The 26,322-nt window shown below is 38.3% G+C and overlaps 2 protein-coding genes across 2 annotated transcripts; one reads left to right on the forward strand and one right to left on the reverse strand.

The window, feature by feature from the left end:
• Positions 1–357: 357 nt before the first annotated feature.
• trhra (thyrotropin-releasing hormone receptor a) lies at positions 358–5,212 on the reverse strand. Its single transcript, XM_033981477.2, has 2 exons — positions 4,229–5,212; positions 358–2,096 (listed from the first exon to the last, which is right to left on the reverse strand). The coding sequence occupies exons 1-2, from the start codon at positions 5,036–5,038 to the stop codon at positions 1,674–1,676; spliced, it is 1,233 nt and encodes a 410-aa protein (XP_033837368.1). The 5' UTR covers positions 5,039–5,212; the 3' UTR covers positions 358–1,673.
• An 8,219-nt stretch (positions 5,213–13,431) lies between these two features.
• LOC117384029 (transmembrane protein 74) lies at positions 13,432–16,517 on the forward strand. The gene is made up of 2 exons (XM_055227621.1): positions 13,432–13,593; positions 13,950–16,517. Exon 2 carries the CDS (start codon positions 14,006–14,008, stop codon positions 14,864–14,866), a length of 861 nt encoding a protein of 286 aa, XP_055083596.1. The 5' UTR covers positions 13,432–13,593; positions 13,950–14,005; the 3' UTR covers positions 14,867–16,517.
• The last annotated feature ends 9,805 nt before the right edge of the window (positions 16,518–26,322 follow it).

Genomic DNA, 26,322 nt, shown 5'->3' on the forward strand with positions numbered 1-26,322 from the left:
AGCCACTACTCTACTTATGTGTCAGAGTAGACACATGTGTTTGGCCTATACACTAGGAATACATACCAAATTAGAAAAGCTCTGAAGAGGCCAAAAGAACAGAAGAGCTAACTCCATCAGACAGTTTTATGAGCTGCAGGTTCCTGTATAAAATCCAATCGGGCTTTGGAAGGCAAAAAGGTCAACCTTTTCATTTTTACCTTTTAATAATTTGGCCATCACAGTGCAGATAGCTTTTTATGTTTACTTTCCACTGAGAAGGCTTCATTTGAACAAAACATTTTAAACACTAGGACACAAAAAAACACAATATTGAAATTTCACATTGCACCGCACAATCAATTTGTAGCTATTTTACACTAGATAGCTTTTCGGTCTGAAGCAGGTCCTTTTTCACTGAAAGCCTGTCTGTCCTTTTAGTGCTGTTCAATTTAAACCACATATACATTGGAGTAATTTCTTTTTTTAATAGCAAGGTGAGCTATATACATAAATTGCACTGGGACACCCTGGAGTACAGCACTGTGGCCTTATATTTACATTATCAGTTCATGCTCCTTGGTTGATAAATCAACAGTAGGGCCCCACAGTCTGTCACCTCAGCCTACGCCAGAGAATAACTGCCACAACACGCCACTGACCCTTCCACAAACAGCCTCTCTGCCCTTATATGGCACACACAATTCTTTAACTCATTACATAGATCCCAATGACCTTCACAGTGCCCCCTGGAGATCCCCACATGACCAAAGCATCACGCAGCTTTTGACTTGTGTTTGACTTTTAAGATTGAAGTCCCCTGCTGAGCACATGTCGGTTTATTTTACCATGCTAAGTGATGGGTTTTATTTCTATAATATTAGGCTTTTTATGTATCAAGCCCTGTTTTAAAAGGTCATATATCCGAACTCCATTGCCTCTCCAGTGGTGAGATTAACACGTCACGGTGCTGTATTGTTTTTTTCTATCTGGATTTCATGGCTTCTTCACATAACAAAAGGATTGATTTTAGTCTGTGTAAAAGGCCAGAATGGCACTTGCATGTTAAATGTCACATTTTGCTAAACAATGGGAGAGGATGTAGGAGAGAATGCAATAACACTATTCATCATGCGAAGGAAGGAAGAGTCTGTGGTCTCTCATGCAATTCTTTAAGATGTAATTTAGTTGCAGCAAAGGTAGCTCTGCGTTATATCAGATTACTACGCTCAGTGGCCTTACTAATGTCCTCTGCTTTGAGATTAATTTGCCTTTGAACTTAAAGAAATAACCAGATCTGATGAGCTAAATGTTGAAAGGTTAAAGTTTAAAAAATAAACTATATACGTTCCCTTTTGAGTGACCCTCAGTGTGGTTCAGGCAAATATGGGATCTATCTATATGAACAATAAAGCTAGTTTTGGTTCAACTAACTGCAAGATGCCCCTTTTTATGTCCTAAGTCACCCTCAACTCAAGATTTAGAGACAACCAGATCGTAAATATTCTTCTTATTTGGCATTTACATCTAGTTTTCAAACATGTTATCAGTAATTATCCATCTATAACTTGTTCACTGCATGATTTGAGAGTAATATTCCCCATATAAATGCATTTTCCATATATATAATGCTATCTGTCCACCACTAAAGTCAATAGATTTTAGTGTTTATTCTATATCTCAGTCTGTTTCATTCAGGCCTTCACTTGACTCCCCGGTAAACCAGCTTCACCATATGGCACTTTCTTGGTGGATGTGTAATGATCCATAGGTGTGCGCATTTCGTCCATATCTGTGGTGAAGTGATCAGGGCTTTCTCCATTGGATGTCTCTTTTATAACACTGTAGGTCAGGGCTAAACTGTAAGTAGCCGGCTTCTCCGCTCTTTGAGATCCACAGTGGCACAACTTCTGAAAAGCGGAGCGAAACTTCTGGGACATGGCATTGTAGATGACCGGGTTAATGGCACTGTTGAGGTAAATGCAGAGGCGACAGAAGAGCAGGAACCACGTGTCCAGGTAGGCATCGTCCAGGAAGGAGTTGACCACCACCAAGGTCCGGTAGGGCATCCAGAGCAAGGCAAAAAGGATGACCACCACGGCAAGCATCTTTGTTACCTATACAGAAAAAGGTAAATAAAATATCTCTTCATCTCTTTTCGTAGAGTACAGTTAAACCACAAATGGCATCTGGTGAAAAACTTTTGCAAGATACAAACTGCACACAATATAGGCTCACACAACTATTGTGTTCATCTCGTTCAGAGCAATTCAAAATTTAGTGTGTCTGTATGGCACTGAAAAGAGTGCTTTTATCTATAAAGCCTTGTCTGACTATCAGTGCAATCAGCAATCAACAGGGAAATAATTAGTAAGGTCTTAACAGCAGGATGTTGCTGGAAACCAGGTCATAGAAACGCACTAACTGAACTTTTAAAACATTTAGGAAAAAAATCTACATGGAGCCTAGAGCCATGCAGATTATGCTTCAGTCAAACTGTCACATGGGTCAGTTTTGGAATTGTGTAAAAATCATTCAATTCAAATAATGTCTTTTTAATTTGAGCATCTGGAACATACCATACAGTTCCAATAAAAGGCTTTTAAAATTTCATAACCCTCATCAAACCATCTGCTGTTTCTCTGTGTATATGTATCTTTATTTTTATTTAGTTTAAAACAACCTCGTTCATCACCTATAGGGACAAAAGTAATATCACAATGAAAGTTAATCTCCATCTCCTCATTAGCCTCACTTTACTTCATTTTTAAATAACAATAATAATAATAATAATAATAATAATAATAATAATAATAATAATAATTATTATTATTATTATTATTATTATTATTATTATTATTATTATTATTATTATTATTATTATTATTATTATTATTATTATTATTATTAAATCATCAGTCTTAATAACTGATTTCTGAATGCAATGCAATGCATTTATCATAGAATTTCCAGAAATGGAAAACCCAGTATTGTCTACACTGCCAATGAACACAACTCAGACTCAGTGACAACTGATCATTATCTACAAGTAATTACACTTTTAGTCTGACTATGTGTGTCTCGTCTGATGGATGACCTGACTTCTTGCTTCTTTGTCTGTTTAATGTTCAACAATATGTTATTAAACTGCTGTAAAATATTGTTTTGACTCAAATTGCTGTTTTCTCATGTGTTTGGTATAACACAAGAGCAGATAACATTTCAAATCATCGTTTATGTCTTCCTTAAGCTACCCCCTGGTTATCTTAAAATTTTAAATCTTCTGCCTTTAAACAGAGTAATTTAATATTTTTTGATGGAATGCTTTATGTCAGATGCTCTTCCTGACACAACTGTATGAGCACAATGAGTGGCTACACATTAATGTCTTGTTCAAATAATCACTATTGACGTGTGTGACTGATTAAAGACGTTAAATCATTAGATGCTATTTGTCAATGGCTACATTTCCATTAACACTAAAGCTCTAATCCAGAAATGACTTTAGTGTGTAATGAAATCCCCCAATGTTGCCTTTTCACCTCTGAAGCAGGTGAGTGTAATTGGATTGGTTAGGGCCCCTGCTGGACAACCAAACAACCAATCTAACATCTTCATTAGTTTGTGACCTTTAGTTAATTCATTTACAGGCATTGCAGATGGTATGGATAGTGCCATGTTGTGTGTGGTGATTGGTAAAAAAAAAAAAAAAAAACAGATTTACAGAACAGGAACCAAAGCTAAAAGCATGTAAGTTATGGCTTAACTGATGACACTTAACAGTGGAGCCTGCAGGGCTGATGTGATGGACACTGCTGTCATTCTGCAAAGATCTGACCAACATGCAGCTCCTCTGTGTAGTGTTAAGGATGATGTAATTACTATTACAAAAATGTAGATTTTGGAAGAGCAATGTGCAGTAAAACATACAAGGTTTGAATATCTATTGTGTGTGTGTGTGTGTGTGTGTGTGTGTGTGTGTATGTATATATATATATATATATATATATATATATATATATATATATATATATATATATATATATATATATATATATATATATATATATATATATATATGAGGAAATGTATTCATAAATGTATTTTGGTGAGCTCAGTGGGTTGCTGTATCTATTTGAATGCTGTTTCTGTTCACAAAAAGCCTTAATATTGTATTAACATCATTGCATTTTTTGCATTAGGTGTTGACATTCTGAGCGGTATGAGTACGAGGATGAATAAATGTCACCTGTCTGCGTGAAGCGGCTGTGGTGGAGCTGGAGGAGTTGGTGCTGATCATTCGTGCGCCTTGACTGGTGGTCTCCTTCTTCCACTTCTGGGTGTTGCCTTTCGGGTCCGAGGGCAGTGGGTTGAGGTACAATATCCTGCCGATGAGTCCATACATAACCGTGGCCAACATGAGCGGCAGCACGTAAAACACCGCGTAATCCGTGAAGTAAATGGGTAGGTAGTAATTCCTAGACACTTTATAAGCGCAATTCAGCAGCACCACGTTGTCATAAACCAACTTTGTTGTGTCTGACAAGAAAAGCCACACTACGCAGTAGGCAGATGTGAGCACCCAAACCACCATTATAATCTTTTTGGCTCTGGACAAAGTGCACAAGAATTGGGCTTTTATTGGGTGACAAATGGCAATATAGCGCTCTATGGTGAAGGCGGTGATGGAGCAGGATGATGCGTTTATCCCTAAATACTGGAAATAAGTGATGCCCAAACAGCCTGCGTAACCGTAAACCCACTCGCCATAAAGCGCATCCGTGATGTTGGGCAGTCCAGCCGCAGTCAGCACCATCAGGTCAGCCACGGCCAAGCTCACCAGGTAACAGTTTGTGGGAGTCCGCATGTGTTTGGTGGTCAAGACTACCAATATGACCATGATATTACCAACTATCCCAACCCCACAGATAAGAGACACTAAAAAGACGCTGGCCACTTTGTATGCAGTTGTGTAGTCCGTCCAAACGCCCAAAGTCTGGTTACCCGGCACTGTTGTGTTACTATCCACACTTAGGTTAGACATAGTAAGATTCTCCATTGTAGCCCGTGGTTCAGTAAAATTTCACCAAACGTTAAAAAACAAGATTCCCAAAACTCTTCATCCTGTGGTAATCCAGGCTGTGCGCATTTTTCTTTCTGTACAATCCACTGTCCCAAAGGGTCAATCCATCAAGACGTTCCTCACAGTTTTATGCAAAGTAGCCGTCTCAGATGTTGGTTTGAAGTTTGCAGCGGTCTGACAGGGAGGGAGACAGGAGGAGTGCTACTGTGCGGGGTGCTCGAGACTCACTGCTGCCTGACTCAGGACCAGGCGCTTCTCACAGTGCTCTTCCACTCTGGCACGTGCAACCCCCAACGCACACGCGCAAAATTTCCCGAAAAGGACACAAAAAATCACGCGCGACATTCTCTTTTATGGACCTCGAGGAATAATGTGCTGCTGGTCCCAAATACATAACAAAAAGGACAAAACAGCGACTGCTGCGTGTTGAAAATGGCACAAATAGCCTCGATATTTCTAATTAAAGATGACAACTGAGACATTATAGAAGTAATTTAGAAGGTCAGTGCCAAAGTTTGTTTGCATTGTATTGTTATTTATATAGAAACGTTTACACTTGACCTTTCTGAAGTGTTTTGTGTGTGTGTGCGTGTGTGTGTGTGTGTGTGTTTGTTTGTTTGTTTGTTTTTATTTATTTATTTTTATTTTTATTTTGCAAAAGGGCATTCTCCAATCAATGTTGCCCACATGACAGCCACGAAAACCAGGAAAGTTATAACAGTATCATACATTATATTATTTTCTTTCTTTTATTTAGCCTAGCCTAACCTTTTATAATGATAACTGTAACATTAGTCTTGGCTTCTGATTAACTGCATTTAACGACAGCGTTGTTTTCATTATTCAGTTCGGGGGGAGGATATGGTTCTTCTTTATTTCCAAGTACAGCCACTCCAAGACGCATATTCAGCACTTAATTACTGGAGATAAATCTTTGATACAGCTTGACCTTCTTGCCTCCATCATTACATGCATCATACACCAGCCCCATTACAGACATGTCAAAGCACATTTGCATCTGAGGCAACCAAAGAAAAACCTGCAAATTGGTGTACAAGTCAAAGAGTTAAGAATTACACACTGGAAGACAGAGGAGGAGGTTCATCATGAGGACTACAGTCACACAACAGTCTGGGAAATGAACCTCCAACTTTCTTCTGCTGTGAGACCTGACTGCACACTTTTTTCTTCTGTTTAAATACTGAAACACAACCTCACATTTCTGCCTTGAAGAGTGCTTTGCCAATCACCTTCACTGTTTATATGAAGTCTTGCAAAAGGGAATTTACATGATTACTTGATGCTTTCTTATTGGTCAACATATAATACATTATTTCACTTTTTTTTCATAACATTCATGTCTGCCAAGGAGGAGATACCTAACCTTTAAAGCTCTCCTCGATCCCCTGTTATTAGTGCACAAAGGTGTCCAAAAACTACAGAAAGCCTAATACAGTACACAAGGTAATTCAGATGGAAATTTTGTTTGGCTGCCAAGAAAAGTCATTGGAACTAAGATATGCCTCTGAGTTTTATTGGTACTTATTGCTTTCAAAAATGAAAATCAACTCCAAGGTGAAAAGTGGTTTTAACATTGAAAGTAACATGAGCTGAAAATTGATCAAATATGCCTATTTATAAAAATGAATGTTAAAGGAGTGTTGTGAACACATACAGTAGCTTACATTTTAAGTATGGCAGTATGGAAAACCTCACAGCAGCAGTGTTTTAGTCACATTTCTATATTATTCCATATTCTAGCCAAATGGACCAGTTACCTCAACTAAGCATAAAAAAGGGGAAAAAAAGTATGTATAAAATATATAACCCTAATGCTGCATGACCCAGTAAGACTCTCTCTCTCTCTCTCTCTCTCTCTCTCTCTCGTCCATCTGTAGTTCCATCTATCATATATTGGAAGATAATATAGACTAATTATTGTGACAAGCTCAGCCTTTATAGCTTTATAAGTGCTTATTGTCACCTCTGTATCGATCCTATTGTGTCTTTTTACAGCACATATTATAGCAGGGTTAAATGATGGGCTCATCTGACAGGGACAAAGACGAGCCATCAGTCCACAGCCTGGAGACCAGAGTCAATCTCACACATATCACCTGTGGAGGTGACTTTTGTAATTGTCATCTCTGAAATACAATCAGTGTGTGTCATGAGAGCATGAGTAATGTGACGTGGTTATATCTGCCAGAAATAACCATCAGCCGTCATTTGCTACAGACGAGATAGAATCATTTTGATACTTAACAAAATATTTAAATTCAAATTAAACAAACATCGTCATAGATTAATCATACATATTGTAGATAATCGTGTTGTATCCTTGTTTTTTGCTCTACTTGCCCCGTGTTGTATTAGATTTACATCTACAGTCATTTGTCTTGATTTTGATTGCATGTTCTACATTATTTTGTTGCTCTGGAACTTTGGAATGCAACACTGGAATCTTAACTTCGGGACAAATAAAGGTTCTCTTATCTCCTCGCTTATTGTATGTGTGTTGTGTGTATATGTACGTAAAAATCCAAGAAAAAAGTTTTAGCTTGTAACAACATCCCCTCAACATGTTACTATTTAAATTTCTAGAATACCTTTTTATTATTTGTATGTAGGCCTACTTGAAACCTACTTAATCCTAAATACTACAAGTAAGTTCTAATACAACAACTACTACCATTAGGTAGCTACTACAATCAATACAATCAATACAATCAGTACTAATATATCAATACAATTGAAATACAAGTGAGCAGTTGTTCTTCAGCGTGCTCTACAGTTTTTTACACCAAGCGACACGGGCGAAGTGTGGTAGGCTTATGGCACCATCTTCTGGTGAAAAGAACAACTGAAACACTGGACCAAGTCATATTCCATCAATAGTAAGTGTTTCTGGTGGTTTTAACTGGGTGATCCATGGGTGATAATCACATCAAGTTAGCGTCTGCACTGAGAGTCTGCACAAGCAAACTGAACATGTCTTTTGTTAGCAGCTGTGCACCTTGAGTGAAAGCCACTCAGCCCGTGTTAAGGTAAAAGCTTTGTAAAGTAATGCACATTGTTTTTTGTTGAATATGTTATAGTTCATCTTTAATGGAAACATATACATCTCTCTGCACTGGCACTGAGTTGTATAAATATTAAGAGCATTTCATTTTTAAATTGAAGTTTTGCCCTTGGTGCATTATGAAAAATGCTAACATAACCTGAAATAATTTTGCAGCAAAATGTAGAATTACTTACATGCTTGTGGACTCGTTTCAGCAAAAAAAAAGTTTAAAAAGTAATATTAAAATTATTAATCATATATTCATATTAATCATATTAAGACAAAAATATCTATTTTGTTTCTTAATGATTTATTTACTTTTACATTTTGAGCTTTATAAAGTAATTTGATTAAATGTTTTATTCAAGATACACACCAAGAATATTGCTGCTATTGCCAGCAGACTACTTGGACTTTGGCATACATTTTTGGCTTATAGTCAAGATTTTCGCATTTAGTTAATGAACAAAATGCATTTCATTTAGGCACAAATGTCCAGAGCATCACTACAAAACAGCTCCTTATTTATTCTTCCAACTTTAAAAAGGGCTGCTCAAGTTCACTGGGTTTTCCCTTTGATAAATACAACTCACTGTGGAAACAATCTTGTAGCAACATGTTGAAGTTAGAAGTGAATACTGGACAAATGAGTAATGGGATAATGAGTACAGAGTATATGACAGCACATATACATGTTTAAATCTGATGCTTTAACAAATCAGAGCTTTAAAAGGCAGAACACAGCATAAAGTGAGTATAACACTGCAGTAATTATAATAAAGGGTCAATAAAGGAAAGAACTGAAGAAATGGTGGACTTCATTATCCAATGCTTTTAGGGGGTCTTATCTCACCATGAGGCATAAATCACTACACGCAAATGAAGCAACATTAATCCTGTATTACTCTGCTCTGAGAAAACAGTCACATCACATCAACTAAATCAGTGCAATTGAACACAAAGGTAATTGAACGCAAAATGGTAAATACAATAAAATTGTCTGCTTTACATCTCTAAAAAAGAAAACTGTTAAGACTGCTTTGTCATTCACTAAATCGCCACAGACTCAAAGGCTGCGTGCCAGACATCCCATACAAGCCTAAGGGACTGTCTGCATAGACTTTCTTATAAATAATCCACAATGCCCCCTCCCAGAGACCTCACATGCTCCCTGTCTTCTGCATGAAAGACTGTCCAAAATGTAAATAAATACTGTGCAATAGATTTCTCTGCCTCTGTAACACTGCAATTGTAAAGGTGCACTATGTAACTTTTCTGGAGAAGGATTCGCCATCTGCATGTTTCCATCTTCCAAAGTATTTATTTATTTTTTGTAATTTATCTATTGTAAGTTTATTCAATTACAGGTATTTTAATTGCTCAAAAATTCCATAAAAAAATGTATTCCTGTGACCGATGTCACTACAGATCTGACCTGTAATTTGGTCTAGTGAAGATTGACATGTGTAATGTCAAACTGTGGAATTTTCCAGGCAAAGCAATAAAACCCACAATCAATTGGCAGACTCTGTCTCAGAAAAGTTACATAGTGTAGCTTTAAATATGCTATTGATATGTTTTATTTTAAGTGTATTTGATGTCTCGCGTTTGCTCCCTATATAACAGCATTTAGGATATTGATTGATGTCTGGCTGCACACTTGTATTTCGTGGACACCTTATATCTTCCAAAGTCAGCTTCTCATATGGATCTGCTTGTCTTTCTCATCATACCATTGATATTCTCCAAGCTTATTTTAACTTTGAGACCTGTCCTCAAAAGTCCCCATCTATGTGTCCAGAAAGTATAGATAGGTTTTATTGTCAGAGGACATACAAATAATATCACATGACGTACCATAAAGCTGTATTCACCATATATTCAGTCACAGGGATCCAGTCATAGTCTTATGGCAGGATGCCCTTTGTAGCAGCAGCAGAGGAGTGCATCAGGAGGTGCATCCTGCCTAATCATACAAACCCAAAAAACTGAAAAGAAAATTTAAATATCACATAATGCAAAACATTTACAATTATGTAATGAAAAAATCAGTTTACTCATAATTCAGTACTGTGTAAATTCTGTAGTGTTATATTTTGCTAATTTGCTTGATGTAAAGCACTAATGTTTTAAATTTTATTGCATTTTTGATCTGTGTTAATAGAATGGAATTGTGTCGAGTAAATAAAGTTTCCTGAATCCTTATGCCACTTGATGCAGCCTTTTTGTGTATATTGGCCATACTGGTGTGTCAAGCCTAATCTCGTCAGGAGGAGGGATGGGGCTTTTTAGTACTTGGATGAGAGATTACTGGGAATACTAGGTGCCACTGTGGGGCGCTAGTGGTAAAAACTGCTGTTGTGTCCTTAGGCAAGACACTTCACCCACATTACTTAGTATGAATGTGGTGTGTGTGTGTGTGTGTGTGTGTGTGTGGGGGGTGTGTGTGTGTGTGTGTGTGTGGGTGGGTGGGTGTGTGGGGGTGTGTGTGTGCGTGCATGTGTGCGGGTGCGTGTGTGTGTGAGTGTTCGTGGTTAGAGGGGTCAGTCTACCCCCAGGGCAGCTGTGGCTACAATATAGCCCAGTGTAGACTGAATGTAAAGCAATGTAAATCCCTTTGGGTATCTTGAAAGGCGCAATATAAATCCACTGATTAATTCAATCAATGAATGAATTAATTTAATTAATATTTTTCTGTTTAGTAAACGTTCACCATTGTTTCACATCCCTCATCTGAGCAGTAACCTCCTCCTAATGTCATGCAGTTACTTGTGGCAGCAGACACTAGATTTACAGGCTGCAGACTCTCCTTTGCCCACTTCCTCTCTCCTCTGTGCCCACTGTCCTTGCCAACAGAAGTGCACTGTAGCAGATAGATATTGGCATGACCGCTGACTGCTGATGCCACTTTCACTCTCCTTTTTATGTTTCAGCTCAAGGCCAAACCTGAAACACATTTTGGAGCGTTGCAATTTATTCATCAATCGCTCGGAAATGCAGTCACTCTTTCCTATATATATGTTCATTTCTTAAGTGGAATATATTTGGCTGTCTCCTTTGTCTCTCCACGTCTGTCCCCACTCATCTGTTAAATGGACTCTAGTTGGGAAATGAGCCAAAGCCATCCAGGCACTTATGGCTGGGTGGACAAAATAAATTGCCATTATATTTATCATGGCTGCCCGGTTGGACTAAAAATGAGATAGAATCTGTACATTTATGTTTTGTTAAAAGTAGTAAAAAAAAAAAAAAGTATCAATAACAAAGTTTACTTTCATTTTTAAAAAAAATTTGAGAAAAAATGTCCACCTTTCAATTTCAGATTTTCTAGATGGGCAGGACATCCTTGTTTCAGTCCGGTTTTAAATCCAGACATAGCCCTGAGACAGCTCTGCTGAGGGCTTTTAATTGCATCGTCCTTGCTACTGACTGTGGACACAGTGTTATATTGGTCCTGCTAGATTTAACCTCGGCCTTTGACCCAGTGGGCCACCAGATCCTCTTGTCCTGATTACACTATTATGTCAGGATATGAGGGTGTGCATTGGAATGGCTAAAGTTCTACGTCACAGATAGACATGTCTGTGTCTTCGTTGGGTCTGCTGAGTCCTCTGTTGCCCTCCTCACATGTGGAGTGCCTCAGGGTTCCATTCTTGGGCCTCTTCTTTTTTCCTCCAAATTAATATGCCTCTAAAGGGAGAAAATGCAGACAGTGCCAAACAAATACTAGGGGATGTTGACCAAATAAAACATTGGATTTCTTCAAAGCTTTTGTTTTTACATGACAAAAAAACTGAAGTCATGGTGACGAGAAAGAGACGAGAACACATTATACTTATTTTAATGTCTTTGCACTGGCTCCCTGTCTCTTATCAAATTGATTTTAAAATTAAAAAAATGTTTTAAAATGCCTCCCTGGCCTTGCCTCACACTATCTGACCTTCTTCACCCCTCTGCCCCTGCATGTTCACTCGGGTAAGCAGATCACTCCTAGCTAGTAGTCCCAAAATCATTGAGAAAGGTTAGAGGGAGCCGCTCTTTTGTTGTCATGGGTCCAAAACTGTGAAATGCACTGCCCCTGCATATTAGACAGGCTGAGTCACTTTCAGTTTTTAAATCACCTCTTAAAACGCACTTGATCTTTTGAAAATTTTGCTGTGATTAATAATGACTTTTATAGTGTACTGTGTGTTTTAATCTAACTGTATTCTTGCAATTTGTGTCTATTTTAATTGTCTTTATACTTATTGTTGTGTACTGCACTTTGGTCAATTGTGCTGTTTTTAAAGTGCATTAGAAATAAAATTGCATTGGATAGGACAAACCTTTTTCCACTGGCAAAATTAATTATTATCAACTATTTAGTCCAATATAAATGATTGGAAGAAAGTATAAGTAAAGTGGTTAGTAGAGCTTTATATATATGTAGATTAAACAAGGATTAGAATAGCTTGGACATAGTGACCATTTGTAATCTTCTGACAGAGTGCATGAGACCAGATGGTGCACGAAAAACACTGACTTTTAGATGTGTGTTTGCAGATCATTTTCAGATGAGGATGGCTGTTGCTTTTTCAGCTAGCCTGGGTGTATAACTGTGTCTGGTACACTTGGGACCCTTTGTGAGTTTTATATATATATATATATATATATATATATATATATATATATATATATATATATATATATATATATATATATATATATATATATATATATATATATATATATATATATATATATATATTTTTTTTTTTTTTTTATTTTTTTTTTAAAGAAATCCTCTGTGCATTACTAGTCCCATAGAATAGCTTTTCTTTTTTTTCTTTTTTTTTTTTTTTTAAATAAAGAAATCCCTTGTGCATTACTACTCCCATAGAATATCTTTTTTTCTTTCTTTATTTATTTTTACATCATATCGTTTTTTTTAATTCTACCATAGTCTTCTTACTAGCGACCTGGTAAAGTAGAATTGTATGTATTCTTCTGCACAGTCCTATTTATGATCTGCAGTGACCTACTAACAGCATTAGTTCTGGGTTTAAATTCTAAAATGGCTCCTTGGGGAAATCCTGCGTTGCCCGTAATATCTGAACGTGAGATTCCCAGACAGGCAGCGTCTCCCCCTCACTCACTCCACTCAGCACTTTGTGTCTTCTCCATCCTGCTTCGTGTTGACTGGCTGTTGTAGCGATCACAATCTGCTCCCGATAGCAGCGGCTCAGTTGAAGGAGCCGAGCGCGCATCGTGTGGGCGGGACTTTTACGCAGGAGGAGAGAGCTTCGCTAAACGCAGCCTGCTTGACACAGCATCGAAGAAGAAGCGACTGAACGGAGGAGGATGCGGATAGAAAAACATATTCCTAAGCATCCGATCCGTCAGAAGACATGATATCTGCTGGCTAGAACAGCTGACATGGCGCCTGAGAACTGGAGGATGCAGAACGAGGGAGCATGCTGCAGCAGGGGTAATTGTATTTTTAAAACGTGTTTGCTTGCTTTGCCAGTGTGGTCCACCCTCTTAGAGTCCGAAGGGAACCGTTTACATGATACAAGTAACTGTGCAATGCATTTAGCAAATTCAATTTAAGCACGAAATTGCTATGTTGCATTTATTACAAGTCATGGGGCACTGGGCCAAATAGCTAACCATTCCTCAGTCCCTTTATATTACCAGCCATTATGCCGTGGTTTTAATTTCGAAATGTGAACAATTATGCTCCTTGTTGCAAAGTTTAACTCATACACTTATAGCAGTTCATCATCTGATTTGTATGCCCTACTTAACTTGAACTCTTGTGTGCCCCCTCTTGTTCCAATCTAGGGATGCAGTATTGTGATGATGCTTATGAGCGGCAGAAGTGTAGCTAATGAAGAGCTATGGCAACTACAATCACATCCACCACCAATACAACAACAGCAGCAGTGCCAGAGATACTTCCTCCACGTGATGAGGGGAAACAACCTGATCCTCCCCGCGTCCTTGAGCATATGTCAGGCTCGAAGCTGGTCTGTAAGCCTGCCATGTCAACTGGAGCTGTCCCAGGGGAGAGCGGATGCAACGTGCCCCGCAGTTGTAACCACGTCCGGTGTCATTCACTTACAAGGACGAAGAAGCCTACAGCAGGAGGAGCGGAGGATAAAGTAAGAGTTTGTTGTGATGAGGAGCTTGAGACTTCATTCACATATGTTGATGAGAATGTAAATTTGCGAGTGACCAGTCCAGAGACAAGTTGTAAAAGCACACATAGGACAACACGTAATGGCGAACCGTGCTCAGAAACACTACCAGACTTCTCCTTTATGTCTGAGGATGATTTGTCATTTGGCGACAGCTCTGGGACCTCCATAGACTACGGTTTTATAAGCGCGGTTACCTTTTTAGTGACTGGCATCTCTCTGGTGATCATATCCTATGCAGTTCCACGGGATGTTGAGGTAGATCGGGACACTGTATCAGCCAGGGAGATGGAGAGGTTGGAGATGGAGAGTGCGCGGATAGGAGCCCACCTGGACCGTTGTGTGATAGCTGGGCTGTGTCTGCTGACTCTGGGGGGAGTGGTGCTATCCACGCTGCTCATGATCTCCATGTGGAAAGGGGAGATGTACAGGAGGAAAGTCATAGCGTACTCCAAACGTACAGCCAAAATTTACGGATCCATCAGCCTCAAGACTAGATCCAGTCCTAGTCACTCCTCTGTGCAAGTGTCAATAGATGAATTGGATGAGACTATAGCCTGAAAACTATGCAGCATTTTGTTGTAGAGGAAGAAGAAGAAGAAGAAGAAGAAGAAGAAGAAGAAGAAGAAGAAGAAGAAGAAAAAGAAGAAGAAGAAGAAAAAGAAGAAGAAGAAGATGAAGAAGAAGAAGAAGAAGAAGAAGAAAAAGAAAGCAAAACTATCACTGCATTTTCAACCTAATTCTAGGCTTCTCACTTATTACACATCATGCAATAGCAACTTCATTATATAAAGTAACAATAAAAGGGAGATACCAGTGCATATGATCAGAGCTGCTGTACTGTACAAAGGTTTTGATGAGCTATGGGAATATTTCAACATAATATATTCAGATTCATAATTTATTTATTCCTTTTTGTAGAAAAGGTCATTAAGGGGTCAACCAACAACCATTAACTTTAGTGTGTATCTTCAGCCGTCTGTTTTATCCATGTAATATTTTGCAACATTTTTGTACACACAATTTGTTTTTGCACATTTATACATCAATTCAAGGCATATAATTTAAAACCTTTGCAGTGTACTGGACAAAAGCGACATTCCAGTGTCACAGACAGTGCTATACATGTTTGAAGATGCTGCCTCTTGGACTCTCCATTATTAAGACTATTCATTTTTAATGGGGAATGTTTCCGACAGTAGATTTGCCCACAGATGGACACATTGCTGGAAGTGTGTCCCTCTGGAGATGGGAGTGTGTTGTGTCCACTGTGGTGAGAGTGCAGGGGGTGAAACTCGCTGGTCCACGTGGTAATATCCAGTGACAGTTCTGTTCTGGTGCAGTGCTGAGGTAAGCCATAAGTCTCAGATAGTAGGACCATATTATACTGCATTCTGCATTGCTGACACAAGCAAACTACTTTACCCTACTTTTTCTATTACTTTCTTTGTGTTGAATCTTTGTATTCATCACTACCAGCAAACTACACTATTCTTATACCAAAATGTATTTTATAGACCTGTGCAGAGTTTATAAAGCTCCAAGTGATTGGTCACCAAATGACTTGCTACAGTTTATGAAGTAAGTGATGATTACAGAAGGAAAAACAACAGCTTCAGTTGTTCACACATTGTGTTGGAGTGGCTAATCATACACCACAGTCTGGTGATAAATTATGTTTTCTTTGCTAGAGTAACAAAGCTTTGATTTTATTGTGTAAAAAATGACAATAGCAGCAAAATGATTGAACACACCTGCCTATTCGGCAATTTAATCCCTTGTTCTTTTTATCCTTGCTTATGTGGGAGGCACACACTGCTGTTTCAGACAATCATGGTTCAATGAAAAGGGAAATAAGGCAGAACTCTTGTGTTTTGCCATAGTTTTCACACCAGATGCCTTTCCTGATGCAATCACTGGTTCGTGATTATCCTGTAACTGAAACAGACCTTTGGTTTTCTTCATTGTTAGTCAGTTGCAGTCTTGAAGGCTGCCAATCAAGCTGGTCAACTATGTACTATAATGGGCTTTATTTACATTATTAACATACAAAATAAGTGACTTTCCAAATAACGCACACTCATATAAGTGGCTTACTGGCTTATTACATATAATCTGTAACATTTTCTTTTCCACCTGCATATTGAAAAACACCTCGTTTCACATGAAAGAGCTGCCCCACTTTTCACACCTAATTTCACTAATCTCACACACATTTGTTGGACTTAATTTCCAAACCAAAATGATGAAAATGTCAAATCCAAAAATTTCCAACTAACATAACCTGCCTTTTTGTAAAATAGTTCTGGAGGCCATTATGTGAAATCTCTAAATGATGTCTTATGCAGAGAAACAATAAAGGACTATTTGATTTGCAGTGTGCTGTCATAAATGATGTATGTACAACTTCATGCCCCCATTATCATAAACAGAAGAACATTTGTGCTTGACAAGTGCTAATGATTCTTAGGCGGTGTCGTCCTTAGGGCCATTACTGTTCCCTTCATGTTTTCGACCATGTTTCTGAGGCGTATATTCAATCTACATGAGTCAGCCTGCATAAATGAGATGCACAAGCTGATTACTGCACAGTAAACAGCTCCAGGCAAATGCTGTGTCTTTCATTCACCTGCACTATTTCTGTTCACCTCTATTGTTCTAAGTAGCAGTGATTGCAAGTATGTCACACTTAGCCTAAAAGTGTGGACAGGATTTCCAAGCAAGTCTGTTATTTGATGAAATGCGTACATATCATCATGACTATGGGCCAGTTTTTTCTCCTATACTGATTCAATAAACTCTAATGCAAAAATGAAAGTACATACTACAACCTTGAATCAGCATTAAGCCACATTTTATTTATTTACGTTTTCCATGAACCAGTTTGGAGACCGACCATTGCAGAGAGGAAAGACCTCATCGGAGCTGCCGTTTTGGAGATGTCCTGACCCAGTTGTTGGTATTTGACTTCCTACTTTTCCTTCTCCCTCATAAAGACAAAATGTTTTCTTGGTTCATAATATATTCTATACAGATCCCATAATGGTTATTCATACTAGTGAGTTGTCATAGGGTTACAGTGCAGTCAAGTGCTCCAAGGTCCAATGGAGGGTAATGGATTTTTGCTTGTCCCGACTGACAACTTTGTTCCTGAAAATCAAGTGGTGCATTTCACACTGCTATAAAACACTAGACAAATACATTTCAGGGAACACACAGGTAATAAAAATTAATGATCCAAATGAGGAAATATTGTCCTCATCTCTTTGGTGAAGCTGTAAATCCACATCTTCTATTACATGGCTATAATTTTTTCATTTAGTGAGCTTTTGTTGGCCGTAGAAACAACAGTGTGAGCCCAGGAGCAGGATGTGTTTCTGCCTGCTTCCTGTTAATATTCTTCTGTAAAAAGAAAATTAGCAATATTGAATTTACTGTTACTGGGCTGTTAAACTGAGTTCCAGTGGGATTAGGTGCAAAACAGGAATCAATGTAACTTCTTATATTTTTCATAAAAAACAGGATTATTTTCTCATGTGAAAAGAAAGTAACAGATAATTATTCTGAACCAAAGCTCTTTCCCAAAATGTGACTCATCAAGCAAGACAAATTATGTTTTTTGAGGGTATTTGGTATTAAACTATAACACATATAAATATTTTTCTTTTTTTTTTTTCCATTGTTAACTCCAATAATAGAAACAGGTCCATAAACATCTGGTTGCAGACTACAGAACTTTGTAGTGGCATTTTACTTAGTATAGTTTTCAACATGTATTTTTATTATTAAAAAATGACTACAAGACATTTTTAAACATTAAATGTATGACCCGGAGTCTAAATTTCTTTACTACTCTGTACAGAGGTGTGGGCAGGGATAGGGGGTAGGTGAAAATAGGCATTTTCTAAGCACTCAAGCCTAAAATACATGATTATTCAAACATGCATGAATCAGTTCCAGTACAACTTAAAGTAAGTGAATGATGAGGAGAGTGCATTTTAACGTTTCCCTTTTAAATATTTTATGGGTATATTTCATAAATAATAATAAAAAAACCAGATCTGTCAGCATTTTTATTTTTTGCAGATGAGTTATCACTAACGAAGGCCATATACCTTTCCACGTTAACCGATACTCGGAGGTTAATTGCGCGGCAAAGTAAAGCCCTTAGGAGCCTACTAACAATATGTTCCTCACCTGTTTTATGCTATCTACAGTATCACTGTAACTCTCCTTCAACACCTCTTCGCCCTCTGCCCTCCTTCTGGTCTTGTCTGACACCATTTCTCTGTATCACCTCGCCATCCTGGCAACACGTTGAATGCTGGTTTAATCTCAGGATTTGCACAAAAACAGTTAGCTCTGAATACATTTCCTGGGGCTTCGTGCATATAAGCTGTTTATTCTGGAGTGGTATATAGCAATGTCTAAATCAGCCTTATTGATATTTGCTTAGCTCCTCTGTAAGCCAATCCCTTCAGGTTTAGGCATGGAGCGGATGAGCTGCTGCCATGGTCTCCTTTCCCATAGGTGTTATTTATTACCTCCCTCAAAGGCAAATGCAAAACATTACAGATTTTCAAAAGCAATGTTTTCACCTCCACATATTATTAAAATGCATAAATGTGGGATAACAGTTAGCTTGCGATAAAATGGTTGGATCTAATAATAATAGAGCGTGGTTTGACTTATGTTTATTCACGTGTTTAATAGTAAAAGTTTAGCATGAACTCACCAGAAGAAAGAGCAGTACTTGATGAAGGCTTTGAAAATTAAATTTTTGGGATACAGTGAGTTGATTTCCCTCAAAGGGATATTTTTAGACATGAAGCCCAATTTGCTTAAGCAAAGTGTTATGCACTTCACAAAGCTATATTGCATTTCAGAATATATTCAGAAGATTATGCAAACTGTACTTTCTTCACTTTACTTTCTTATTTTTACATCAGCCACTCCTTTATAGTGCAATGAACAGGTCGGTTTAGAAATATGGTACAACAACACAGTGAAGTGAGAGGATTAGCTTATTGCACATAAACTGAACAGTTGATGGTTCTATGCCTGACAATGTGCATACTTTTCTTGATTGTTGTGTCCTTGGGAAAGACATTCAGCAAATACTGCCATATATAAAAGGTAATTAATCAGAAGTTATTAGATGAAAGCCGTATCTCACTGAACTGTGTGTCCTGTCCATATACATGCAAAAGTTACTATATTCTTATAATATTCTGCAGTATTTTTGTGAGTCTGTGTGGTTAGATTTTTGTAGGAGAAAAAAGTCTGCTCTTATGTCAAATCAATTAACATGTCTTGGCTTATATGTGTTTTGCATGGCTGCCACTGTAATGTTCTTCACATAGACTTTGTCACTCACACGCACATCAAAAATCACAGATGCCTCTGAAGCCACTGAGGCAATCCGACTGTTGAACTTGGCAACAAAAAATCACTTTGCTGGCCACCGTGGCACATGAGGAAATGAGGTGATTGCATGGATCAGTCTTACAGACCACCACTTATCTCATTTTAAATGGTCTGTTTATAGCGACAGGGCTATGGCCTTGTCAACGATCATATTTTCATTGAGCAGCTAATGCAACACGCCACACAGAGAACAAATGACTCTCTTACATCACCATTTGATCATCTTGAATTTGAGCTTTCCCTGGCTGTCAGAGCCCTGTGTGCTGTAAATTACATGGGCTCCATTGATTCAACTGGTTTCAAATGGCTAACGCAGTTATCCGTCATGCAAGGCTTCCCACCATATGCTTGTTTCTCTAATTATGCATTTACCTCTAATTACAGTAAACAACGATTAATAAATGGGCTAGTTTACAAAGAAATCAGCAGGCCAAGAAAAAGAAGTTATTGCCAGTTCAGCTTGAGGAAAATGTTTTGAGATCTATTGCTATTTGAAGGTGTATATTCTTCAGTGCTAACTTCACAGGAGAAGCAAAGACATGGACCATAGTATAGTACTATTGTATGTGCTGTGACTTTAACACTACAACAGTATGTCTTTTTGCAAGCATTTTCCCAACACATGGAACTCATTCATTTATATCCTTCTGTATCAGACCTACATGTCTAATGTAAATTAGCATGAAGTAGTACTCATACTGTACAATCAGCTCTGTTTAGATATAGTGGCTTGCAATAGACAGTGCATAGACCTCTGTGAAACCTCTATAAGGAGCTGCTGGTCTGATTGTTCAGTGCATTTTACTTGCCTACAGTGTAGTGTTTCAGCCCAGCGTCCCTCCACAGTGAGAGCAACACACTGGAGTCAGTGAGCAGGATGTGGACAGAGGCTAACAGCCAGAGCACATCACATCCACACATGTAGAATCACATGCTAAGCACTGTTCAAACACAAAGATAAGATCCATTTTATTGATTTGTGTTATGAAGAGACCAGCTGGAATCAGAGAGGCAGAGATCCTAGAAAAGTACTCAAGACACAGGAAAGGAGGACAAGAACAAGGGCTGTGAAAGGAATTCAATTGCTTTTTTTCTTTAGTTTACTGCATAAACCAGTTTGATTGTAACTGTAACTGTTATTTGTGAGGACTGTCATGGATTTCATTTTTGTCAATACCAAGATCCAATATTTGACCACCGTTGTGGCTGATAACCAGTATTTGCCTGATACACTTTGTAACCTATAAGAATGCCCACTAAATGAAGTATAATTGTAGAAAAGCTTAACACATGAACTTTTAAATGAACTTTCCAAAATAAATAAAAACACACATTTCAGATAAACAAATTGTTGTACTTTTAAATGATGATTGTACAAACATACACACATGTTTTAAGCTTCATTGCTCATCTATTTTCATTCAAAATAGATGAGCATAATATAAACATTATACAGATGTTATATATTTTCCGATACTGATAAAACCTCCCCTAGTATCATTTATTTAGACCAGTATATTGTCATTTTTCTTACATTTTTACTGTGTAACATTTCATAGAAGGCTTTTAGCAAGCTTCCAACACAGAGAGGTTGAATATTTAGGATTTCATGAAAAATTCAAGCAGCAGCTACTATATATGTTCTGATATCATCAATAAAATGATGACCATATCCACTGCAACTGGCTATTAGTGTATCCTTATTAAAAGAGCCAAACCTTTAATGTCTAGCCATTTATGCTATTCCCTTAAAATGTTGCTCTTGATGAAGAAATACAAATATTTTTGAGAAGAAAATTACAGTCGGCCTCTTAGTGTATAGTTTTCTAAATATCACATGTCATGTATAATACATTTACTAATTATCCTTTTTTTGGTTTATAAAGCCATATACCATATACAACAACTTAATGACTACTGTAATGTGGCTCTGAAAATGTTCATTTACAAAAGGCCGCCTGAAGATGGCAGCACTAGATCTCTGTATTCACCCTGTATGTAGAGGCCTGAGCACTCCTGTTCTCTCAGTGCTCAGTTGGATGCTCCTGGTCTGGGAATGTGAAATCCTTGGATGACACCAGTGAACCCTATAAATGGTTGTGGTTGTTTGATGATCCACACCTTTGAAAAGCAAAGATTTCATGCATGCCATTGTGGACAGTCTTGCTAATGCTAAATGTTTTTTCTTGCAATCTGTTGGCTTTTGAATGTGTTTAAAAATTCAGGCACACAACTTCCTCTGGAGACTTCCCTGTTGAACTGTGGGCTTGTATTGTGCAACATCTGGCTCTGGATAACTATTGATCTTGGCTGAGGTCAGGACATGGGGCTAACGGGATGGGGCGTGGAGGGGGCTGTAGTGAGTTAAGTGCACACAGGTCTGTTTTAAGGACCTCCTGTTTGTCCCATTGAGTATTTACCGTCAAGTGGTGCTCTAACAGTCAAGGAGAGTGAGCCGGGTCCCAGAGGAGTCCAGACAGCATGAATCTGAATAATTCATCTAGGCTCACACTCAAGTACTAGCAGTGATGAGAGGTTGTAAAGCAGAGAATTAAAACAGTAAAGACAAAAAACTCTGACCTTTAAGTAACAATTTTGGTTACAGTATGTAGCTTAATCATCAGTGGGATTCTTATTAGAAATTTGATGAAATATGTAGGAAATTATATGATAAAAGGAATATATATATTATTAATTGTTCATACATTTTCAGCCATATATTTTCGTAAAAGATTCTGCATACTGCAAACTATTTTTGAGTAATAATTTAACTTAACTTACCATAATATTATTTATGTACTGGTACCACACACTGTTATGTAACCAAGATCTCATGATGATGACAAATGTATGGATCTAATGTCCTAACACAATAATACCTACAGCCTGATGGCCCTCCCCCTCGTTGCAGTGAAAGGAGCTCTTTGCGGGAAACTCTAGCGTATACTATCTCCTCACATCTCCAATTTCCCAGTGTGCTCATCATCCTAACCTTCAAATCTGTGTTTTACTTCAATCTGTCCTCTTTCTCAAACTCTCCTTCCCTGTTTTATATCCTTCTGCCCTTCTTGTGCCCTGTGGACTAATTACAATCTGTGCCAATATGCATGGAAGTGTTGCCATGTCTAATATATGTAAATGACAGAAATATACATTCATCTGAAGGATTATTAGGAACACCATACTAATACAGTGTTTGACCCCCTTTCGCCTTCAGAACTGCCTTAATTCTATGTGGCATTGAGGTAACAAGGTGCTGAAAGCATTCTTTAGAAATGTTGGCCCATATTGATAGGAGCATCTTGCAGTTGATGGAGATTTGTGGGATGCACATCCAGGGCACGAAGCTCCCGTTCCACCACATCTCAAAGATGCTCTATCGGGTTGAGATCTGGTGACTGTGGGGGCCATTGTAGTACAGTGAACTCATTGTCATGTTCAAGAAACCAATTTGAGATGATTCGAGCTTTATGACATGGTGCATTATCCTGCTGGAAGTAGCCATCAGAGGATGGGTACATGGTGGTCATGAAGGGATGGACATGGTCAGAAACAATGTTCAGGTATCCCATGGCATTTAAACAATATCCAATTGGCACTAAGGGACCTAAAGGCCTGCACAGTGGTAACAAGGCATGATGGATCCATGTTCTCATTCTGTTTACGCCAAATTCTGACTCTACCATTTGAATGTCTCAACAAAAATCGAGACTCATCAGACTAAGCAACATTTTTCCAGTCTTCAACTGTCCAATTTTGGTGAGCTCGTGCAAATTGTAGCCTCTTTTTCCTATTTGTAGTGGAGATGAGTGGTACCCGGTGGGGTCTTCTGCTGTTGTAGCCCATCCGCCTCAAGGTTGTGCGTGTTGTGGCTTCACAAATGCTTCGCTGCATTCCTTGGTTGTAACGAGTGGTTATTTCAGTCAACATTCCTCTTCTATCAGCTTGAATCACTCGGCCCATTCTCCTCTGACCTCTAGCATCAACAAGGCATTTTCGCCCACAGGACTGCCGCATACTGGATGTTTTTCCCTTTTCACACCATTCTTTGTAAAGAATGGTGTGAAAATGGTTGTGCGTGAAAATCCCAGTAACTGAGCAGATTGTGAAATACTCAGACCGACCCGTCTGGCACCAACAACCATGCCACTCTCAAAATTGCTTAAATCACTTTTCTTTCCCATTCTGACATTCAGTTTGGAGTTGAGGAGATTGTCTTGACCAGGACCACACCCCTAAATGCATTGAAGAAACTGCCATGTGATTGGTTGATTAGATAATTGCATTAAGGAGAAATTGAACAGGTGTTCCTAATAATCCTTTAGGTGAGTGTACACTCTGTAAAGCCTCTTTATTCAACCACAAATCACTTAATTACTGTCTCTAACTGGGGTTGCTAAAGGGTTAAAAAAAAAAAAATACTTTAGCATTAGGAATTTTCAAAAATATATAATGGTAAAAGGGCTTTTAAAATATCATGTCAGTCACTTAGTAAAATAAGTGTTTTGTGCTGTGTCTAAAGAAGTGACTTAACAGTCCTACTCCACTTAAGGGTCACAGTTCAGCTTGGTTTTAAGGTGGTTTTCATGTTATATTTAATGTCAAATCACAAAGCTATCATTATTTTTTGTAAGTTAGGTTTGCGTGTGTGATTCCAAAGACATTTTCATGTAACATCTGCACCTGAGACACAAATGTGACACAATGGGACATACAGACATTTGGTGAAACAAGCCCGTCCCCTTAAATGCCACACTTATTCAAATGGATGCCTAAAACATCTCCCTCATGAAGCACTAGTGGTCACATTTGGCGATGGCAACTTTTTTGAGGTTGTGATGATGAAAGCACAGATAGTGTATTTGTATAAATTCATATATGTTTCTCTACATCATGAGCATAAGCATAACCCTCAGACGTGTTAATTCCTTGTTAATTACCTGTTAATTACCACATATTCATGTTATTTTCCAATTTCCCATCGCTGAAATTTCCTGAAATATTGCAATGCTTAACATTCATTTTTGCACCTGTTTTGCACAGCCCTGTATATTTATGTACATCATGTTCCACCTTACAGTGTTTCTGGAATAACAGGGCAGGGTCTATAGTTCTAAAGTACACAAAGACTGTATAATCACACCTGTACTGCAACATATAGCACTGTTGATCTAAGACATTTGTTTGACATAGCTTTCATCCTTGGCTAATTGAAACTGTATCCTCCTTTTCCTCCTCAACAGTGTCAAACATGTGGGTCTGCTTAGGAAACAGCTGCTAGTCCGAGACTTAAAGAGGTAGTAAGAGGCAATACAAATCTTGTTTTATGGGAGAACTGGGTTGCATCCATAACAGGGCACACATGTGAGTTCTTTTAACCCAGTGACTGTTTTGTTTTCACAGGTGAAAAATTTAGTCATTCAGTATTATGAGAAACCATATAGGCTATACAGCCAGTCTAAAGTTTCATATCTTTATAGAAATATTGTTTTATCAATAAAGGTTAACATAAAACACTGCGGCTACCACATACTGTTTTACATTCAGTAAACAATATGGCCGTTCTGTATTCGATTTTCATTGTTTTGTTTATTACAGTTCTAGCCTGCTGGGAATGCAACAAAAGACAAATATTGAGCCACAAATGGTTCAGAAGATGGGAGCGTGAGTTGCACAAAGTCAATGAAATGAAAAATCTTCTGCAACAGAATAAGGCTCTATACAATAACAGTCTGATTGCACAAAGATGGAGTTAAATATTTGTATGTTTGTGAATATGATTGTTGCAACAGAACAGTGAAAGTGAATATGTAAACATCGCAAAACTACTTTTAGAATTAATGGCAACGCATTTGACTTGACCTTGATGATTCCTGGAACATCAGACTAATTGTCAGAAGTCAAAATAATACTCCCTGAACAGATTCTGAAGGCCCACCTTTAAGACTTGCCCACTGAGTCAGAGGTTGAGAAGGAGCCAGTCAAATTAGGTGACAACACCTGCACCTGTGCTTTATGACTTTGATCTGCACCCAGATTACACATCAACACAGTGTCGGCCACTGTATAAAAGTTCTGGGTACAAATAAAAAAGTAGATTTTATTTAGTTGTAGAGGCAACAGTGCGCTGGGGCCAATATGGATTAAAAGTTTCGATTCAGTGGCTCGACATTGGGCCGATACATTACGTCAGCCCTTAGCGCACTGTGATTCATTTCTTGCAGCGTAATTGAAGCAGCCACAGATGATGTCATCTAAACACAGGACTTCCATTCAGAAGTTGTTTTGTTGCTGCTGTACACGATCAGCATGGACGACCCATCGGCATAACTCTAATAAATGGACTGGGAATGTCGGGCTGAGAGCGCACTTGGCTTGAGCTCAGGAGATTGGCAGGTGTTTAAGATTCACTGAATGCGCACTCCCCCTTACTTCCTCCCACATATCAGTGTTCCTCGCCCCTTCAGAACGAGACTAAATGATGGACTACAAGACTTGGATAGCATTAGCGACAACACCAGTCATCTAGGAGCAACAAAGAGCAACCTTGGCCTTGTGAATAACAACCTATCAGCTCGTTTATTAACACA

The sequence above is a fragment of the Periophthalmus magnuspinnatus genome, chromosome 16 (assembly GCF_009829125.3).
Source record: "Periophthalmus magnuspinnatus isolate fPerMag1 chromosome 16, fPerMag1.2.pri, whole genome shotgun sequence".
Taxonomy (NCBI): domain Eukaryota; kingdom Metazoa; phylum Chordata; class Actinopteri; order Gobiiformes; family Gobiidae; genus Periophthalmus; species Periophthalmus magnuspinnatus.